This window comes from Pyxicephalus adspersus, chromosome 4, assembly GCF_032062135.1.
Source record: "Pyxicephalus adspersus chromosome 4, UCB_Pads_2.0, whole genome shotgun sequence".
Lineage (NCBI taxonomy): Eukaryota > Metazoa > Chordata > Amphibia > Anura > Pyxicephalidae > Pyxicephalus > Pyxicephalus adspersus.
This window is the reverse complement of record NC_092861.1, coordinates 61,791,155-61,812,859: the sequence shown is the minus strand read 5'-3', so window position 1 is coordinate 61,812,859 and position 21,705 is coordinate 61,791,155. Positions and strand designations below refer to the sequence as shown.

Below are 21,705 nucleotides of genomic sequence, written 5' to 3'. Positions count from 1 at the left end.
TTAGCAAAAAACTGCAAAGAATTGTGCAACATTGTTCTCGTTCATATTTACTAATTGCAACCAATGGACAAAATGCTACACATAAAGGTGCAGAAGTAGGTGAAGGTATAGTAAGTGTTTTTATGTACCTTAGGCAAAAACAGCATTTAACCTTTTAAATTCAGAAAAGTACAACTACAGTGGTAGTTTTTTATATTCTGTGGAGTTAAAGTTCTGTGGAGTTTTAAAAGTTATATGCTGTATTTTATAGCTATTTGAATAATCAGTATATAATAAGCAAGAAAATGTCTATTTTCTTCTTTGAATTTCCATTTGTATTTATAAAAAAATAATTTTACCAAAGATAGTACTTTTTTAAATTGTTCATTATCGCTCTGAAAAACTGTACATGGTAATAGTGTCTCAACAATAGCACATTGTGGATGAGAAATCTTTAATTGGTTAAGATTATCTCTGAGCCAGGTGACATTATTCCCAGTCTGTCAATTACCTCAAATGTACTTAAAATGAAGTACTTGAAGCCTCACACTAATTGAAGGGGTCTTTGGAAGAATTTTCAACATACGACTTTCAAACCACCTCTGAATTAATTAAATCTGCCTTCATAGAATCCAGCTAGAACTCAGCTTGTGTGTTTGTGGCGTTATAGCAAATGCAGTTCTAAAATCAGCTTATATGTATAATTTGAATAAAAAGTTGACAAAAAGAAGCACAAAAGAACCTAAATATTTTATGTAAAAAAACAAAAGGTAAAATATTTCAATGTAAGTGTATATTTATAAGGAGAGCAATATTGTCAAAAGTACAATGATTTGTTAGAAGTTGGTTCTGTTTAGTTTAATGAAGTAGGATCAATAAGGAAGTAGGATCCATAGGAGTTACTCGAATAACTCTATTATCAGACTTTTATATTTCTCTTTTATATTTTATATTTATATTTACTTTTATACCTCAAAAAGAATACACATTGTAGTAAGAAATTTTATTAGAATAATCATTGCAGTCTATATCTACATCTAAAAAATGCTGGTTACCTAAATTATTGCTGACCCAATAACTTTAATAATTTTTGCACCAATGACCTAGAAAAAAATGTGCACAGCATGTGTTTTGAGTTCACTTGCTGCATGCTTGTTCTAGGTTACTTATTTAAAGTGTGGAAATCAGGTACAGCAAGTTAATTATTTTTAGAAGCAGGTCAACAATGGCAGCCCCCATTTTTCTTCTGGCATGAATGTACTTGGAGCCGTAAATAATTTTATAAATAGTCAATATGATAATATATAACCGTAAAATAGAAATCCAGCAAAAATGACCTTTAAATCTAATTACAGAAAAATCGAAAAGGTCTCAGCGTTGCTGATTTTTCTCAGCATGTGTACTGTGGTCTCCAAGTGTTATGCAGCTAATAATATTTAAATGTATGTATATTTTTCATAAACATAATGCATAAAACACTCAGCATTTATTTATATTTTCAGCTATATCCTGTGGAATTGCCCAGCCACCTGGAAATGGCTCAGTGTCTGGAAATGAGTTTACTTTGGGAAGCAAAGTGATATATGAATGTAATGAAGGCTACAGATTACAATCTAGTCAACAATCAACAGCAGTATGTCAAGAAGATGGATCATGGAGTAACACAGGCAAACCACCTGTTTGTCAGCGTAAGTGTATCAGAATGTTTCTTATTTTTTTTATATGAATATAATCAAATTGCTTGTCATGTATTCAGGATTCACTTGAATAGATTCTATAAAGCTAGTCAAAAGTAAAAGATTTCAGTTCTTTTGAAAAAAAAAAAATACCCATACTGTTCTTTGTGCTGTTTCAGTTGCAATTCCAAATATTTAAGCAACACTGGAAATACTTAAATTAAACTCATGCAAGCGAGGTGGTTTTCAAGTAATTACTTTTATTCAGTGACATTATACATTTCTGTTTAGTAATATTTTGTAACTGTTTTTTCTTGTTCAAAAATGAGAGAAAAACCCCTGTTTTTATTGGTACAGGTCATCAATATAATGGATATTATCAGTCAAATCCATATCAAACTAGTCCATTATATATGTATACTGCTATATTGCATATCCAGAAAAAAAGCATTGTGCTGGTTTTCAGTAAAAATGGAGAAAATCAATAGACAAGTACAGACAATAAAAAAATGGCTTTATGATAATGGTTGCTACTCACAAACTTTCATGCTTTTACTGAAAACCTTCACCATTGAGTGTGTGGAATGCTTTCTGCTTGCTTTTAGTTTAATGGCTTTAGTTTGTCTGGTAGGTTTAATAAATATGTCCCCTGATACTTTCCTATTGCCAACATTGGGTTGGGCAAGAAGACTATGGGCCTGGTTTATTAAAGCTCTCCAATGCTATAGAACATACAATTTCATAAATGAACCAGGGTGATCTAACACACCTGGAATTGATCTGGTCAATGATTAGAAACTTTAGCTAACAAAGAACAAATGCTTTTTAGGAAATCCAGGTTTGCTGAATCACCCATGTTCACTGATGAAAGTGTATCTTCTCCAGCCTTGGAGAGCTTTAATAAATAATGCCCACAGTCTTATTGCTAACCCAATGTTACATTAGGCCTCTTGGTGAAATCTCTTGGTGAAATATCCACATATAATGAGGGACATACATGTCTCCCATTATTAGTTTCTTCATCTAAAAAAATGTATTGACCCAGTGGTTTCACTGCTTTATGGTAACAGGTCTGGAGCAAGTAAGCTGATTAAAAGTTTTGCCTGACAGCTGCCCAGCTACTACATGCTTATTTATGCCTGGTCTCTGTACTGGAAACATTCTATATTTTTAGAATTAGGTCAACTTCAGCTCCTGTATTTCCAGCATTACCAGTTTCCCTTCGGGGACAACTCTATATTTCCACAAGCATATGAGAGCAATGGTAAATTAGAAGATTTACAATCTTAACAAAAGATTTCCCACTTTAAAGTAGATAAAAAACTTTAAATGGATGACATTAATGTTGTAAAGTTTTATATACTATAGGAAACTGCCACATTTGGCAATTTATCTTTGCTGGTTTACTGATATTGACAATGCTGGAAAATGGAAGTAAAATGTGCTTTAACACGGCAGTTCATAGTGTCTGCCAATGGAAAATGGGTTAAACAAAATTTTGAGGTAACCTGTGGTAAAAAAAAACATTACTGGATGCCTACCATTTACATCTAGTCCTCCAGGATCATTTTCAGGTAAAATGCCTGTTTTTTGCCGGAATTTGCAGATACTAATACAGTTATTTGCAATTGTCTTTATATGCATTTTTAAAGCCTTGTTTAAAAAAACATAAACAAAAACTGGTCACTGGACATTAAAAGACAACCCCTAAAGACGTCTGTGCTTTTGTTAGCTTTTTTGAGTGATAAAATCTCTCCAAAACACTTGAATTAGCCCTAAGGCTAATTTCAGATGCTGTTGTATACCGCATATTTAGCCATGCTCTGAACCAATCCTATTCAACTGTATGGGAGCATTTGGAAACCATTTTGTGCACACATTATAATTTACATTCATGTCCTGGATAGGACATATAGCTTTTGGATTTCCTTGAGCACTCATACACTTCTATTGATTAAATCAAGACCTATTCAAACTACAGTGAGCTGTCGTTGAATATTGCAGTTTTGTTTGCTGCCAGAGGGCTCCTAATCACTTGCAGTGCAGTAAACTGCACCAAAACCCCAACCAACCCCCTTGGAAACCATAAGTTAAACACTGTGGTTGACTCATGGCCCATTGCATGGGCACATATGGGCCTCCTTTATGTGGCTAACCACACAGTTATAGATTGCATATCTAATAGAAGCCTAAGTATCTGAACAAGAACCTTAATTACAAAATTTCCAGGTATAATTTTATTGAAAGTTTAAGATTCAAACTAATTTCACTTGTTAAAGCTAATAGGAGATTTTAGCAAATTAAGTTAGATCTTTAAGTAGTTCTGTACTGTTAGCCTACCAACACCTAGAAGCAAATTTATAAAGCAAATAATCTGTTATTTATTAAAAAATTAACTGCAGGTGAATCTTACAAGTTCATATTTGAAATAACAGTGATTTATTCCTCACTAGTAAATGTTTTGTGTAAGACCCATTTATTGGTTTATATTATTTTCGATAATCCCTACATTTACTGACTGATTGCTTACAATATGTGGGCATGTTTTTATATGTATGAGATGAGACATAGTATGAAATGTCCAGACATGGAAAGTGTCCAGACATGGAAATTGTCCAGACATGGAAAGTGGAATAATATGAACAACAACAATAATAATAATAGTAATCATCATTATAAATTTTTGATAAAAGTTGCATTTTTCTTTTAAACACAATGATTAAACATTCTCATCATATTTCAGTATAATATATTTGGTGTTGAAATGAAGCTGTAAGACAGTTTTATAATAGGAAGTAAACTCTGAACATATAAATCTTTTGGTAAGGAAGAAGTTATTACCAATGCCGGTTTTTAATATCAAGAGTCATTGATCAAACTTCTTTACGTGTATGTTCTTATTGAACTTGCAATACTGTAAAAACTGAAATGCCTTTAAAAGAGATATTTATCATTGCTATTTTCTAAAGCTTCAGTGATCAGAGCTTTACTGAAAGCAAAGACAATTACATGGCCTTGACAGTTTAATTTAGTTTTCACTTTTAAAGGGAGGGCTGAGTGGGGGATTTGAACATTTATATTGATTAAAGACCTTATATTATGATGGTATCTTGGGAACTACTAATTAATATATCCAGGTTCTGTGTTGGGATTTCGCAAACATCACACTGAATAGCCTTGATGTCATGGTCACAAGAATTTCTTTTAGTGATTTTAACTTGTTCTTTCACTATTATTATTACATTTATTGTTACCTAGAATTGTTTTACTTAAAGAATGTCATCAATAAAATGAGTACAATATTAAAAAGTATAGATTTAGTCCTAATAGCTGTTTAAAAAGGTTGTTTTTTTTCTTTTCACAATTCCCCACTGTTCCCTGTCAGGAATCTGTAAAAGTTGAAGCCCAATTCCAAATGTTTTCCATTTTAAAATTGGAAGGGAAAGGGCTAGACTTTATAACATAATTTTAATGATGCATGTGTCTTCATAGAGGGAATTTCTTTCCTATTCCTGTTCTCTATTTGTTCTAGGGCTGTACATTACAGTCAGCATACTCCAAAAATTCAAGATGTCCCCAACCCGTGCATTGTTGAAGTCACTAGGAAACAATGTTGCTGTTTTTTTTAGGTCCCACAAGAGAAACCATAACCAAAAAATGCACCAATGAAATTTCCTAAGAACATTGTAGCAATCTAACAAAGGGGGACACATGTAGAGTGATGGGGAAGTTACAATTGGGAAAAGTGGGAAAGACAAAAATGCCTGTAGCTTGTGTCATTACTACCTTGTGTCCTCAAAATACCATATCCTGGCAATACATATTTTGTTTTATTGCTGTCATATTGTTGTTGGTGCCTCTGTCTGTTGGTTCCCCTCATAAAGAAAATTCTCCCTTGTACTACCATGCCGCAAAAAAAATGAAAAGCATACAGTTTTCTTACAAATCAAGGCTTTAGTTTAAAAAAAACATACTCATATTTTTTCAGTAAAATATGTTATGAGGGAGGGCGGGGTTGGAGTATGTCCTAAGAAAGAAAAACATTTTGTAGGTAAAGGTTTCAAAATACGTCTGTATAACATTCGACAGGAATGAGTAAGGGAATTTATGTACCCCTGTACTCATTCCCCAGGGTGGGGCGGTGGAGATCTGGGAGTCTCCTTATTAAAGGGGGCTTCCAGATTCCAAAGTCGTGCTAAAAATGTTTATAAAAGCCCCATTGTTTTCAATGAAAGCTTTCATAAAAGCTTAAAAACGCTTGAAAAAGCCTCTATTGAGTTCAATGGAAGCGTTTTCTCGCGTTTATCCAGCGTTTTAATTTTGTAAATGTTGCAAGCAACGTTTAGGATAACGCTCTAAAACGTGCCTGAAGGAAACGTCCTGGCGTAGATTAGGCCATGGGAATGCAGTCCGTGTAGACTAAAGCTGCATACAAACGTCCAATAATTATCGTTAGAAACAACTGATGAACAACCGATTGGCCAAAAAAAAAGGGACCAAGGACACCGACGAATGAGGACTGTCGTTGGAAATGAACGACCGCCACGGTGTATCTGATTGGCCGACGAGCTTTCACTATCTATCGTGTACGGTCGTTCAGTGATCGTGCATGTTTCTGCGGTACACTTTCTCCTTTACATGTCCCTCCCTGCATCGTTCAAACGATTGTATCTAGGGTGTGGACACTGTTGGTGGATTATATATGAACGATCATATTGTTACAGCATGTAGAGAATTGTGCACAATATGATAGTTCAAGTATAATCGTGCATAATCGTTGATCGGTCGTAATCGTTCATTTCTAACAATAATTATTGGAAGTGTGTACCTAGCTTTAGCCTAAAATTGATTTGACAGGTGCACTTTAATATTCATGTGAAGCACAGGGGTATGTAATAGTGTTATGTATCTTTTTATAATGTATCTTTTTATGTATCCTTTTACAATGTATCTCTTTACAATGTATCTTTTTATGTATCTTTTTTATAATGTATCTTTTTACATCTGTTTGGAGGCTGTAGAAGCTCTACACAGTGCTGAAACAAACCCGAATTTTTCTTCCATTGACTTTAATGGTGTTCGAATTCGATGTTCGACCACCCGAATTTTTTTGCTAGATTCGGCCGAATAGCTGCCGAATCGAATAGTGAGCTATTCGACCAACACTACTCAACACAATCATCATTAGGTGAAGTTACATACTTGCTCTTCTTGATGTCGTCTTTCTCTTGGCTTCTCTGCTTGGTACCTGATCTCACCAGCTGCAAACTCTTACTACTGTTCGGCTGCTCTAAATATTCTGTGGCACTTGTGGTTGACAATTCTGAGCTTGGCACTGTAGCAGGGAAGTGGAGATTGGGTGAGCGAGAGTGCTGGATGTAGCAACTGTTCACAGTTGCTGGAATGATGGAGTTCATTGTTCACATCCACTGCAGCACATGGGTCACATCTTCACATGGACCAGAACTGTCTGGTTCTGGTTTATAATGAAAAAGACCATCAGAGTTGTCAACCTTGGATAACATTTTACAGACAAAATATGGAAAATGTACTGTCAAATAGAGAAATCTTATTTTAGTTATGCTATCTCTTCTTATTGTGTCAACAATCTCAAATCATTTAGTAAATCAGCTTCTGTGCTATTTCAATAGGCAGCATATGGGCCGCTCCCCTTGAACTGAACCTGGAAAAATTCTTATCTCTGGCCTGAATTCTGACTTTTTTTAGGAACGCAAGGGAAAAAAACTGAGCCCCAAGGGATAGCCTAATAAAATCTCACATATGTATGCTCCAGATCATTGCAGAAGAGCTTTCTTGTTGGGTTGAGCACCAGCACTTCCAAAGGCATCAGTGAAGCAATGCCCCCTTGAAGTGCTGTAAGTAAGGGATAAAGTTAGTTGTTTTTTTTTTTTGGAAACATTTTTTTAATGACCATTTAGATTTTAGTGCAGGCATTAAAACAAGCTTTTCATTTTATTATGTGGTCTGCTAAAAAAATGTCATGTATTTAAATTGCCTAGGTATGAGCCAGACCTATTTTAGCATTAATTCCATCAGTCTAAAATTGCTCCAAAATTATTTAAAAAGCATGAAAGAACATATAAAAGATATTGAAAATGTGGTTTCCTGGGGAACATGTTACATTTTTATGAATAGTGCCTTTAGCAAATGCCCAATATCACTTGCAGTACACATTTTATTATACAAATTAATATTTTGCATCTACGAAACATAGATATTTTAACAGCTTGATCAGTTAGTACTGCCAAAAATCAGAACCTTTTAGTGTGAAATGCCTAAACTCCAACAGTATTTTGGAAATGAAAAAGGTATTCAGGCTTTTTATCGGGTTTCATCTATGCCTGAATTTCATTTAGATGTGTTAAATATAATTTAAATATCACCTGGTGTATCAAAGATTTCCTTTGCGGATTCTGCATCTGAATAAACAAGATAATGGATCATGAATTTAATTTGTATATAGGCATAACATTGTTGTTGCAGGGTAAGGATAAGCAACATGGGTTTGTTCGTACAACAAATAACTCACAGACATTTTGACTGAAGACTTAAGAATAAAGTATTTCATTACTGGTGCCTTTTGTGAGCAGCTCTTTCAAATGCTGATATCCTGGCTAATGTCTTGGCATCCATCTACTTCAACATTCTCCTCCAGCTGTTGGATTAATGGAATGTTTGCCACCAACATAAGAACTATGCATTTATATAAAAGGGCACTGTTTTCAGGAACGTATTCACATAGTTGTAATTTTACCCCAATTAAGCTCTGAACAATGAAAAAAAGATTATGTCTAATTGTCAGCACTGCTTTTGTTCTTTAAATGAGAAATGTAAGCAAACCACAAAAAACATTGTTAATTCAAAAGCTGTAAGAATAGCCATAAACATGTGTTTACATTCTTTTTGATGTTCTTTTTAGTAGCCAAACTAAATATCCACATAAGAACAGCATTAGACCATAGGTTTCTGCTGCTAGTGTAGTCCTTGCCATACATAATAATACTGCTTGTATTCAAGACTAAACATACCTAAAATCAATGCTGATAGCATGGCAGATGTGTAACAAAGGTTCCTAATAGGGATGAGCAAGCAAGAGATTCTAAGTTGGATCTTGCAGCGAATCAGGTCTTTCTCCCTTACATATTTGTCTTCGACCTCATATTTGTCTCGACCTCTCGGGGAATCAGCCTTCTGATTCGCCGAGAGGTCGAGCTCTTGCCAAACAGGAGGATTTCCACGGCTGCATCATGCAGGCGTGAAAATCCTCTGCGATCCCCAGGCACTAGAGGTAATTACCCTTAAGTGCCCCGGGAATCGCACACTCTGCTCAAGAATGCAGCCACAGCTGCAATCATTGAAAAGATGCCCAGCACAGGAGAACCTCTTGGCACTGTAATATATATCTCTTACAAATGATACATTTGTATCTGTAACAAATGTATCATTTGATACTTAAATACTTATATCAGAAGGTTCTCCTTTGCCGGGCATCTTCTCAATGATTGCAGCTGTGGCTGCATTCATTGAGAAGAGTGTGCCATCCCGGGGGCATCAGAGGTTAATTAACTCGGGGCTCGGGGATCGCGCAAACAGGAAGATTTCCAGGGCTGCATCATCCTCTGCGATCCCCAGGCACTAGAGGTTAATTAACCTGTAGTGCCCAGGGGATCGAAACAGGAGGATTCCCAGGGCTAATTGCAGCCCTGGGAATCCTCCTGTTTTAATTTCCTCTTCCGATGGTTTTACGAAATCGGTTCGCCGAAATTTCGCAGAAACATTGTAAGTTCGATGAAAATTTTCACAGCATTCTCGCTCATCCCTAGTGCCAAAGTCTAAAAACATCAGAAATTAGTATTCTAAATTTTTAATTCCTGGCAATAACCTATTTTTCTGTCTATATTTTTTTCATCAGTTTTGTCTTTTTTTTTTGCTTACACCTTTCAGGTTCAGGCTGTAGTGGCTAATAAACAAAACTGATAGTATGCCTACCACTATATATATATATATATATATATATATATATATATATATATATATATATATGGACAGAAGAAACATAGTGTCTTATGTGATAGATAGTAATAGCAAAGCCACTTTGAGGTCTGGAATAAGTAATTCTGTGTAGACCAAACAAGGACAAGTGGGTTTACTCTAAAACTGAAGACGCTGCACACAGAGAGACACTGGGGTTGTGTGTCTGGGCCCCTCTGTGTTTATACGTACAGACAATTAAACAGACTGTATGAGTTTTATGTCTATATAGGAAATTGAAAGAACAAATCTAGCAATGCTGTTGGAGTTGGAGATGAAATTAAAAATTGAGTTAGCACGTTAATAAGTAAGGATAAGGGAAACAGCGAAGGTAAAATATAAGCAGATGATGCAGGTTTACCATAAGAAACCTAATGATTCTACTCTTACATTTGTTGTGACATTGCAGCTTTTTTGAAAAGCTTTCAGAGGTGCTCTTGTACCATTTGTAGAATTAAACACATCAATTCTTCTAGCTGAAAGTTCAAATCCCATTTTAGCATTACTATTAGGTCAATATAAAGTTACATGAATAATGAAATAAAAATAATAAAAATACAGTTGGATACCATGAAAAATAATAAGTTTTGGTACCCATAGGTAACATTTCAATTACTAATACTTTCAGGTGCATTATTGAAATGTTGCTTTATTCATCTCAGAAAGCTAATGTATATTGCAAATTAGGATACCAAACTAGAACACTCCCACCCATTTTACTTTTTTCCAACAACTATGTTGGTACCAACATTATCCCTTTCAAATTTTTATATGGAATTTACCCATACTGTCTACATCAATTATTCATGTTAATTATTTTAGTCTTCAGTCCAGTTAAGCAATATAGAATTGTGTTTATTGGAAAAAAGTCCAATAGTAAAACCATAGTGAAACCACAATAAACAATGCTAAAGTCAAAGTATTCCTTTGAATATACATCAATCTAAGGTCTCACGGGGTCACTGGGAATGTACATCTTGTTTCCCATGATGAGGTAAAGAAGGCAAAATGGAGACTGTGTAAAATAGCAGGTTTGGCAGGAAACAGGGCTTGGGGTGCATTTTCAGTTAAGGAAATCCTAACCACCAATAAAGAATCTCTATTTGTGCTTTAGCTTAACACCAATGAAGGGCAAAGTTACAGGCTTTAATGCACAGTCCTACCTATTTGTAATTTTTGTTCAAATAGATCTAGGTTCTCGTGGCCTACAGCCACACCCCATACTCAATCATTTTTATACCAAAACAGAACAATAATTAGGAGTGTATCAAGGAATACCAAGGGGTGTATCAAGGGACTTCAAAGTTAGCCTTACAAAAGATGAAAAAAAAGTAAAATAAAAAATCCACAATTTTATTTACTAAAAAATTAGTTATTTTATTTTATTAAATTTTATTTACTCAAAAACAAAAAAAAAACATTGTTATGCCTTTTAGGCATAAAAAAACCATTCAGGAGATTAGTGTTGCCTGCTACTTAGATACCTCCAAATAAACAAAACAACCAAAGCAACCAAAGTACTAATACTGTATATTTAAATGGGGAGAATAATAATGCGTCAACCCAAAATTAACATATTCATTGGCTGGCTTAATCTAAACTCTATGTAACGGGAATATTTCATCCCTCTTATCCATAAAAAAACAAGTTTTTCTCAGTGCCCCTAAAAAACTAACTGAAAAACAGGAATGCACGTTGAAGGTAAGTCCTAATATATAAGATATTTCTCTATAAAAAACAAAAATGTGTTCTTTACCCTGTTTGGATAAAGTGACAGATTCTCTTTAACTTTCATAAGTCTATTGAAGAATTGCTTAAGGTTTTGTATATATTAAACCAGAAAATGTGTCTATTAACTTTATATAAAGAGAGAACTTGAACCCCTGGTTCAAATACATGGCTTCAGAAAGAACAGAACAAATATTAATTGAAGAATGCACTGATAAAATTCTAAAGGACTCAGATCTCTCTAGGTTTATTCAGACAGCAGGCAAACGTGTGGTACACTGATAAGCATAAAAACCTGATACAGACAGCTCTGTAAAATAAAATGTTAAAGGATATTTTTTTTGTGAATTGCAACAACTTATGCAAAGCCAGCAAAAATATTGACAGATGGATGGTAGGCACAGAACTTACAGGTGGACTGTTAATGGCAGAGGTGTACTATGTTGTAGGCAGAGGTGTACTGAATTTTAAAGTACAACATCAGACCACTTTGAGCATTGTCATAAAAAAGACATCTGTTTGATTTTATTTAATTTTCTTCATCTTGTTTATTTAGCCTTTGAAAATAAGTTAAAGTAACATTTTCATCATTTCTGTTTGTGGTTCTCAGGACTGTGAGTGTTACTTATTTTTGTGTTCTTACAGTTTCAATAAACATATTTTAAAATGAAAGCAAAAACCCTGATATTTACATAGTATACTACAATCTGCCTATGAATAGGTTTGAGTCATTATATATCATCAGCAAATTATTGATGTTCGCTTATGGTGCTTATTTTGTGCAGCTGTTTCATGCCCAAACCTGGACTCACAACTCTCTGAACATGGCATCTGGCGGCTGGTTTCAGGCTCATTAAATGAATATGGATCTCAAGTCTTGCTGAGTTGCAGTCCTGGTTATTATCTCAGTGGATTGAGACTTCTACAATGTAGAGCTAATGGAACATGGAGTGGGGGCACCACCAAACCAAGCTGTAACGGTATGGATACAATATGTTTAACTTTAAGTGCTTATTTAAATGCATTATGTCCAATGCATTTTTAATAATGAAACCATACCATTTCCAAATGACTTTGCAAATACCTTATCTAGGAACTGCTACCCCCAGGTTGATACATTAGGCCTGATTTAATAAAACTTGCCAAGGCTGGATACACTTTCAACAGTGAAGCTGGAAGGAGTCCAGGATTCAAAACATTTGCTTGCAAACTGCGTAGAAATAATTCAAGGTTTGCTGGATCACCCAGCTTCACTGATGAAAGTGTATCCTCTTTAGCCTTGGAGAGCTTTAAACAATCAGGAAACTTACATAAAATATTTTATGTATGATATATAAAAACATGCCATGCATTGCTTATTTTACTTCTGAAATGAATTTATTATTAGAACCAATTTAATTAATGAAGGATTTATTTCTATAATGCATGACGTGTTAAGCACTATGTGAATACTAACATTTAAACAATGTTTCTGAATTTCTGGTAAAATGTTGGACGATGTTCCTTTTTAATTAGGGTAAATATGAAATATAGCATATATTTTATTTTTTACCATCCTGTACTAAGCACTTGCAACATTAGTTAGCCTAGAACAGTTTTTCTCTACATTTTAACATGAAGGAACCTAAGAAACCCATTTTATATAAACTATATCCACAGCTTACAGTACCTAGCCTGGTAGGAAGAAATATTACATTGCTGGCCAGTGGAGGGAACATCACAATAACAGATGATTGGTGTTTCAGGTAAATTAATCTGAAAGGCACAAATTGTTCATTGCACAAGGAACCCCTAGCAAACTTTAGGTGGGCCAAAATTCAAAACTTAGACAAAAGTGGCAGGCCAAACTTAAAACTCAAATAGCACCGCTACTACAACTCTCTGCGTCTATAAAACAGTCCAATGTGGGGCTACGCATAAGCAGAGAGGCAGCTGGTCTATAGAGGTGAGTGATGCCAGGAATTGTAGTAGCGGCGCTATTTCAATGCAACAGCGAGCCAGCTGCAATTCATATTTGGGATTCCTTTAGGGGCCAAAAAAGGACGTTGCGGGCCAGATTTGGCCAGAGTCTGACACCCCTGCTCTAGAGGACACCTGGATGGGAACCTCTGACTTCTGACTGGAGTAATGAGTAAAATTAAATGTTTTGCGTATGTTGCTTTCTTTACTTGCTGTTCATCTTTATCTCTTTCTGGAGTTTTCTGAATAATTTTCATTCAATAAAATAATATAAATAAATAAAAATGAAAACATTTTGTTATCTATTTTTAGTTATTTCATGTGGGGATTTACCCATTCCACCAAATGGTAACAGAATTGGAACATTGAATGTCTATGGTGCAACAACAATATTTACATGTAATTCTGGATACACACTTGTCGGATCCCATGTGAGAGAGTGTTTAGCCAATGGCTTGTGGAGTGGCATTGAAACTCGATGCCTAGGTAAATAAAGTATTTTTTAATTCTAAAATCTGTTCTCAATGTTTATGAAATAGTTTTATTCGCATATGTTCATATGTATTCGAGGAGTATGGCAGTGTAATAGTTTTTTTTAGGAGCTGTCACTGTTTCATGGTAAAAAGCTATCAGTTTAGTGTTGTACTGTATTAGCAATTAATTAATGCAGAACATTTGTAGTTCATATAATACCCTTATTTGACTAATCTGAGATAATGGACAGACATTTGACAGAAAACTATTAGTAAAAAGATTGACTAAAATAGATTGGGTCATTAGAACAGAAAAAGTATCAAGGTATGTGGTATGATATCATTACCAATTAATAAAAGTATTAATAACATTTTATTTCAAAAACATGAATTTAAAAACATTTACCTTTCCAACAAACATTTGGTAAAATATGTAATCAGTTTATACAAACCTGAAAATTTCAATATCTGATGTAAAGCAATCCAGAAAGTGAATGGTGATGTTTGTTTGTTGCAACCCTTTTGTAGGATGAACCTTCTTCCTCAGGGGAACATCATAAATATAGTGGATTCAAAAGAGCTTAAAGCTTAAGATTTTTGAAGAAAGAAAATACCAATCAATGCATGATGTTTAAAAATGAATATACATATATATATATATATATATATATGTATGTACAGACATTAAATAAACAAAAATAATAAATAGGGTAGCCTTGTTAAACCTCAAGTCCTAAAGGCTCAACTGGGAACCCAGGTTGCACAGGCAGAAATATCCATACAGGTACAAATAGATGGTGCAAGTAAATCTGGTTGGTATAGCCATGTTTGGTTATTCTAAATAAGTTTGATTTTATTTCCAACTGATTGAACCAAAGGTATGGTCTAAGTAGGTGAAAAAGTTGAAAGTTAAGAGAAAGGTAATGAACAAGGTGTAGCAAATCCTAATTAATAATAACTTAATTTAGCCAATAAAAGGTATCACTTTAACTACACATTTTCTGTTGTGATGTAAAATGATTCCCATAGCTGAGCTATCAAAAAATTTTACCAAATAGAGTCATAATTTATTATTTTAGGATTATTTTAGGATATTTTTACCATATATAATTTTTAATTAAGAGGAATACACATGGTTATTTTACATGACAAAAAACAATAATTACAATTAGGTTGGTGTTATTTATGGTACTTGACTTCTGCATTTTAATCAGACGTGTCTGATTAAATTTGACAACAATGTACATTTTAACTTTATATATTTCAGCAATCACTTTCCATTTTTATGCCAACTGTCAAAGGAAAATAAATGAAACTTACAAAAATACTGGAATGATAAAAAATTGAATACATTATCTATACATTAGATACACATATCTCTGTAAAGGTATAACCAGACCATGTAGAAAAAATGGAGCCATTTACAATTAACTACGAATAACTAGCTCATGACTAGTACCTATATATTAGATCAAATACCCATGAAAAAAAAAATGAGTGGTGCTATTCATAAAAAAATGTTTTGTTTGTAAGTGTTAAGAGCTATCAGTGTACATGTTTGGAAATAATTATCTTATCCTATAAGAAGGGATGCTTCCAGCAGCAGAAAGAATAACAGAACATTGGGGGAAACTTTACCATGTGCTCCTAGGGAGGGGAAATAGTTGTAAACATGTCCCTTTATTCTGTATTGGCAGAGAAGAGGTTCACCTAATGGCCTAAAGAAACATATGATAACCATATCTTATACCTTGAGGTAATTTACTGATATGCTGATTTTATTTCCAAATTTCTGGGGCTTTGACTGACACCTGTATGGAAATTAGTCCTGTTCACTGAATTTCATTCTTCACAAACAGCTGAACTCAGCCAGAAACCACACAGGTGTCAGTTTCTATGGGAGATACTTTTGTGAAGCATATTCCAAACAACATAGAAAGACTCTTGTAAGTATTTACTGTTCTAGTACATCACAACACTATAATTTAGCTGCCTAATTTTCTTTTAAAATTTGACAAGAAGTGCATTTTAAACAATAAGGCATGAAAAACATCAGCAAAGATACTGCTATAAACGAACAGTAACAAAAAAATTCCGTAGTGCTGAAAATCTTGCATTGCATTGCAAGTAAAATAAGATCTGATTACACTTGACCATTTTAGTAATTTGTTATAGTGTTTATGTCAAGATGAAGGATTTTTACTAGATTAACATTTTGTATTCTTTACTTGATAGCTGGCCATTGTGGTTCTCCTGATCCTATTGTAAATGGGCATATAAGTGGTGATGGCTTTAGTTATCGAGACACAATTGTCTATCAATGTAATCCTGGATTTCGGCTGGTAGGCACTTCTGTTCGTATTTGCCTTCAAGATCACAAATGGTCAGGACAAACACCAGTTTGTGTCTGTAAGTACAACATTTTCAGCACTGCACAAAAGCAAAGTCATGATTAAAGCATCTCCATCATATTCATTCAAAAATTCAAAGAACATCTTCCTATAGTCCAAAACAAAATACTTTTTAACAGGTGAGTTTAGACACTTCTGTCTTTTAGGACTACAGGGCTACAGCTAACAGAGGAAGTCTTCAGAAATGACATTTTCAGGAGTATCAAATGTATGCTTCCTCAAAGCATGCAGTGGTTCCCTCCCCTGATTCCAATGTCACTACAGGACTCAAAAGTGACATAGGACCAACGGAAAGAATTATTGGCACACAGTGGAGCACATGTGCTAAATGATTGAAAGGGGCTTTAGCACTTTAGGACAGAGGTTTTAGACATCGCCGTGAGGTAAGTATACACAGCAACTGTTTTCCATCATCAAATTCCTGGATCTCATGTCTGGTCCCTCAGATATCCAAACCACTGTCATCCACAAAGTTTTTTTTGTTCTTATTTAAATTAGAGGAACATAACAGGCAGGAAACAACTGTATGTACACATGAAGAAAAATCCACAGCCTCATACTGCACCATGGGTTGTAAAAGAGGTTTCCAGCTGTTAAAAGAATAGAGAGTGAGGGGTGTAGGACCTGCAGAAGTAAGCTGTGGAATAAAAGTAAACCTGGGAGGGTGTGGGGGTAGCACAGGGATGGGTTGTGAAATTGGGGAAAGCTGTGAATGGTGATAAACATGTTCTGGAGGGGGTTGAAGAGATGAGCTGTGAATGAGGTGGAAGTAGAGGCCTATGGTACAGAGGTGAGCTGTTGAGAAGAGAAATACGCTTTGGATAATGGCAACAGAGGTGATTTCTGTATGGGGTTTCAGAAGTGAACTGCTAACAGAAATGCAGATGTAAGTTGTGAATGAGGATGTGGGGGTAAGCTGTAGATGAAGGAGCACTCTAGGTGTGCACATTGTTTACATACAATGACTCTTACATTCTATATGATATACTACTAATCCTCTTCACTTGGCATTACATACTACTAACTCTGATATGTTATACTCCACTGACCCCTACATACTGTATTACACACTAGAGATCACTACACACTACATTACTGAATACTGACCTCTGCACTTTATAGTCATGTACTACTGTCCCCTGCACTATACATTACACTCTAATAACCCCTACACTCTGCTTTACACACTACTGACCCAAAGTTTTTTTTTGGTGTTTTATACAGATGACTCCATCTTTCTGATTTTATTATGTGTGTCCGGATTCTGAAAAAGGCTTTTTTGTGTTGAAGTGTATTTTCCTTGTGATTAAAGCAGGTTTTATTGGTTACAAGGATAGCATATGTATAAAAAGGTTCATGTTTTATTTAAATTTGGTGCTTTAAGTCACTTCCACTAATAGAGTTATTAGGCCACACACGTAATGATACAAATGTGACATCATCACTTTCTTTAGGGTGCCCATTTTTTTTACATGCCAAATAACCCTCCTCATAAACAGTTTTCTATTGCAGAAAAGTCTGGGCCTAACATTGGAGAACTGGGCCTAACATTTTATGCTTGGAATGTCTGAACTTAATATCCAAGCAACCTTTACAGAGCTAAAGGGTTCTGTTTGAAAAATTTGAATGGTGCTCGTCTGTATTTCAGCTTTGTTGCTATTTTAAAATAGCTGTATTGGTTCATTTTTATGTAAAACATTTAGGGAAAAAACTGTTCAGTCTAAAACATTTTTGGACTCGCTATTGAACTTTATGCACAGCTTCAAAAGAAATAACTTTATTTACAATTGTGTGCTATTTACTTGCTACACTAAAGCTTTGTATTACACTGCAGGATTTTGCTTTTATCTTCAGCTGTTTGAAAGAGAATTCAATTGGTATTTGTGTGTACCCTTTCACTGTTCGCTGCATTTTATACTTTTTTTTAAGATTTAAGATTCAAGCAATCGATATAATTTCAGAAGAGAGTAAAGTTCACTGAATCTGATTGAATAAGATTGCATATATACATCTGTATGAGCCTCATAGGAAATGTGGAAGCAGTTGTCTGATTGCGCTATTTTCTGGGGTAGCCAAGGAGAAAAAAGATGCATGATTTAACATAAGAATTTTGTGAAAGACAGAGGAGTTAACTGTGTCAGCAGAGTTTTATTTTGCACCACCATCAAATAACTTATTCTAATTGCTGTACATAACATTAATTAATGTAGAAATCACACATTAATTAGTGTAAAAACGTTGTTATGCTCTTGAAGGCTAAACAACAGAACCTTATGTGTTACATTTATTACACCCACAGGAATAGGCAGCACCTAAACTAAGAGAAATAGACCTGAGCTGATTTTTCATTTGGGTCATACAGCTATTGCAGGCTCTAATTAATTGGGAACACTTGGGATTAACCGGTTCAATGGTTGAATATAAAATCACCCCAGCATATGGGTAACTCACACATAGGTACAGTGTAGTCATTATACAGTTACAAAAAATAACAGTTTGCACACACAGAGAAAGAATCTGTCTCCTGTAGGACTATTTTCAAATGCTCCATTTGCTCTGTACCAGTTTGAAACTTTACTAAACCAGCAATTGTGGAGTAAGTTGTACTAAGACAGAGCAAATAATATATATTACTTGAAATCTAGCATTTACTGGTAATGTCTAAAATAAAGTAGTAATAACACTAGAAGTAGAGGAGTTTCTTGGCAGACGGTTCAACTCTCAGCCAAGAACTTAAAACATGCTTCAGACAACAGCATTGATAGAATTTGAATCCCTTGTTTACAGCAAGCTTGCTACTTTCTGGTTACAGCTGCAGTTGTAGATGGGCAAAATGTTTCCCAAATTCTACCTTGTGAACAACCAGACTCTAATAGGGTTGGTTAACAGAACCTCAGGGGGCTTTCAAGAAAATGGGCCTGATTTATTCTCCCTATACAAAAACCCACTTCAGTCACCATCTATTATCACTTTCTCAGTTATTAGATACCACACCTAGCACAATACCACCAAAAATTACTGCCTTCAAGGACCCCAAATTATGCTTCCTAAAATAGATTAAGTCCTAATCTATAACCCTAATGGAGCCCCCTCATTCTACACTTTTACCCCAACAGGGATGGGGGGGTTGGAGGTCTACAAATTATCTTCCAGCTCCTATTCCAACGTATCCTAACATTTCCTGAACCCTCTTGTTCCATGTTTACCATTTGCTGTCTGTTTCCCTGAAAACCCAAAAATGTCAATCTTCAGGTTTCTGTCAGCACCAAGTTTCATTTTACTTTTTATTGTATATGTGGTAAGCACCTTCTAACAATGAGATTACATTTTTGTTGGCTGTATGTTTTATTACTTAGTGTTATTTTCTAATATCTGCACAGTGCAAGAGGTTTGTCTCTTTGCCCTTCCATAGCAAGGGGCAGAAGGACAGGGTTTTTTTTATGGCAAAGAAGTACTTTTGTGAAACTTCACACTGAAGCTGATCAATATTACCCTGTAAATCATTATTAAAGGAACTGACCTAAATGCACATTTGTATCATTTAGCAAATTATTATCTTTGTGTTTGACTTTTAGAAACGTCACTGTGACCATGTTTGCTAGTAGCAGCTTTAGGAGAATGCACTGTAAATTGTATTTATTTTCTTACATGGGGTTGTTGTTTAGTGATATACAAACTTTAGCTTACCAACTTTTGTTGGATAAATCTAAGTCCTTAGAAGTGATCTACTGTAAATTAGTTAGTTGTTAAGGGAAAGTTATATGCTTACAAAACTGAATAGATATCTTTAGCAGCGCTTCCCCTATACAACAGGGAATCACAGATAAGGTCTGACACTTCATATAGTCCTCTGCTCTCCAGTAGAATTTAATAGATTGAAGACTGTGAATCATTGAGCAGCATCCTTCTGTATGTGTAGAAAAAAATGCTATTATTGCTTGGAAAATTGTTCTTTTGTTAGTTTAATATATGACTGTTATAACAGCTTTTGCGTTGCATGCAGTTGCATTGTTCCTCTTTATTTTGACAATCTAAGAATCTTGTGAAATTCATAAGCAGCTTCACAGTTTTAATTATTTGGCTGACTATGATAGAATTAAAAAGCAAAAGCATAAATCAGCTTATATGTCATTCAATTAAAAATGTCAAACTACATTATTCACCAGAACATTACAGAACTTTGTGTGATTCAGTTAATGATGTCAAAGATCACATATCATCAACATATGCGAAGAAGTAGACTTCACTTCTAAACATTTCTAATAAACCAAGAGTAAGAATAAGAGTAAGAACCAAGAATCTGCTAATTTCACCAGTGTGACAGAATTTAATATAGCAGGGGTGCCCAAAACTTGGATCGCGATCTACTGGTCGATCACAAAGGCAACGCCCTGCCTTACCCCTCTCTGCTGTTAACCAGCAGCCCTGCTGTACATCTATAGGGATGCTCTGTGTGTCCTTCAGTGCACGAGAAGGCTTGTGTAACAGTAGGGAGTGGGGAGGGAGGCAGAGAGGACATTCTGAGGTGAGCAGTGTTGGGCGCCCAGTCAGCTCAGGCTTGGGGTCAGGGTTCAATTACCAAGATACCTTTGTACAGATTAGCAGTTCTTTTTCTTGTGCAGCATGTCATTCTCCTATGACAGGTGAACTGTAGCTTTCCTGTCACTATAATCTTGTAGTGCAATGTCTGTGCAATGTTCTGCCATTCAAAGTCTCATTAGCTTCAGTCACTTCTGTATCATACTCGATATATATATAAATAAATATATGTTTAGCATTTTTATTGTTGGTAGATCATTTTGACTTAGTCATTTTAAAAGTAGCTCGCAAGGTAAAAAAGCGTGGGCAGCCCTGTATTATAGTAAGTATAGTATATAACATTTGTACAGTTTCCGTGTGTCACAAAGTATAAACACATAATAAATGGACACAATCTATGAGAATTTAAAATCTTTTATATGTTTTCTTACAGCTATAACTTGTGGTCACCCTGGAAATCCTGCCCATGGAATCACCAACGGAAGTGAATTCAATTTAAATGATGTTGTTAACTTCACATGTAATCTAGGCTATGTACTTCAGGGTTCCTCACAAGCACAATGTCGCAGCAATGGTGTGTGGAGCACCCCTCTTCCATACTGCCGAGGTAAAGATGTTCTGAGTTTAAATCTCTGTTTCTTAAAGACTTAGTTCACCAGAAATTGATATTGGACTCCAGTAGCAAGACGTACCTGCTAGATTTTTGACTGTTTGTGTTCTGGGAAGAGTTTTGGGCCTACTATTACCTAAAGTTGGAGTTCAGCATCTTGGTACAGTTTCACAAACTAGAATTTGAATACTGTAGTTTGTGAACATAGGCTTCAATAATTACTCTGTTAGCCAATCCTAAATCTGGAAGGATGCCCATCTTACTCCTACATTTACAAG

The 21,705-nt window shown here is 35.0% G+C and overlaps 1 protein-coding gene across 1 annotated transcript in view; it reads left to right on the top strand.

The window, feature by feature from the left end:
- Positions 1 to 21,705, top strand: part of CSMD1 (CUB and Sushi multiple domains 1) — an 819,458-nt gene that overhangs the window by 732,609 nt on the left and 65,144 nt on the right. Inside the window, exons 50-54 of the mRNA XM_072408428.1 lie at positions 1,482 to 1,667; positions 12,221 to 12,415; positions 13,707 to 13,880; positions 16,103 to 16,276; positions 21,251 to 21,424. Coding sequence (XP_072264529.1) covers positions 1,482 to 1,667; positions 12,221 to 12,415; positions 13,707 to 13,880; positions 16,103 to 16,276; positions 21,251 to 21,424 — 903 coding nt within the window. The remainder of the gene's footprint in view (positions 1 to 1,481; positions 1,668 to 12,220; positions 12,416 to 13,706; positions 13,881 to 16,102; positions 16,277 to 21,250; positions 21,425 to 21,705) is intronic.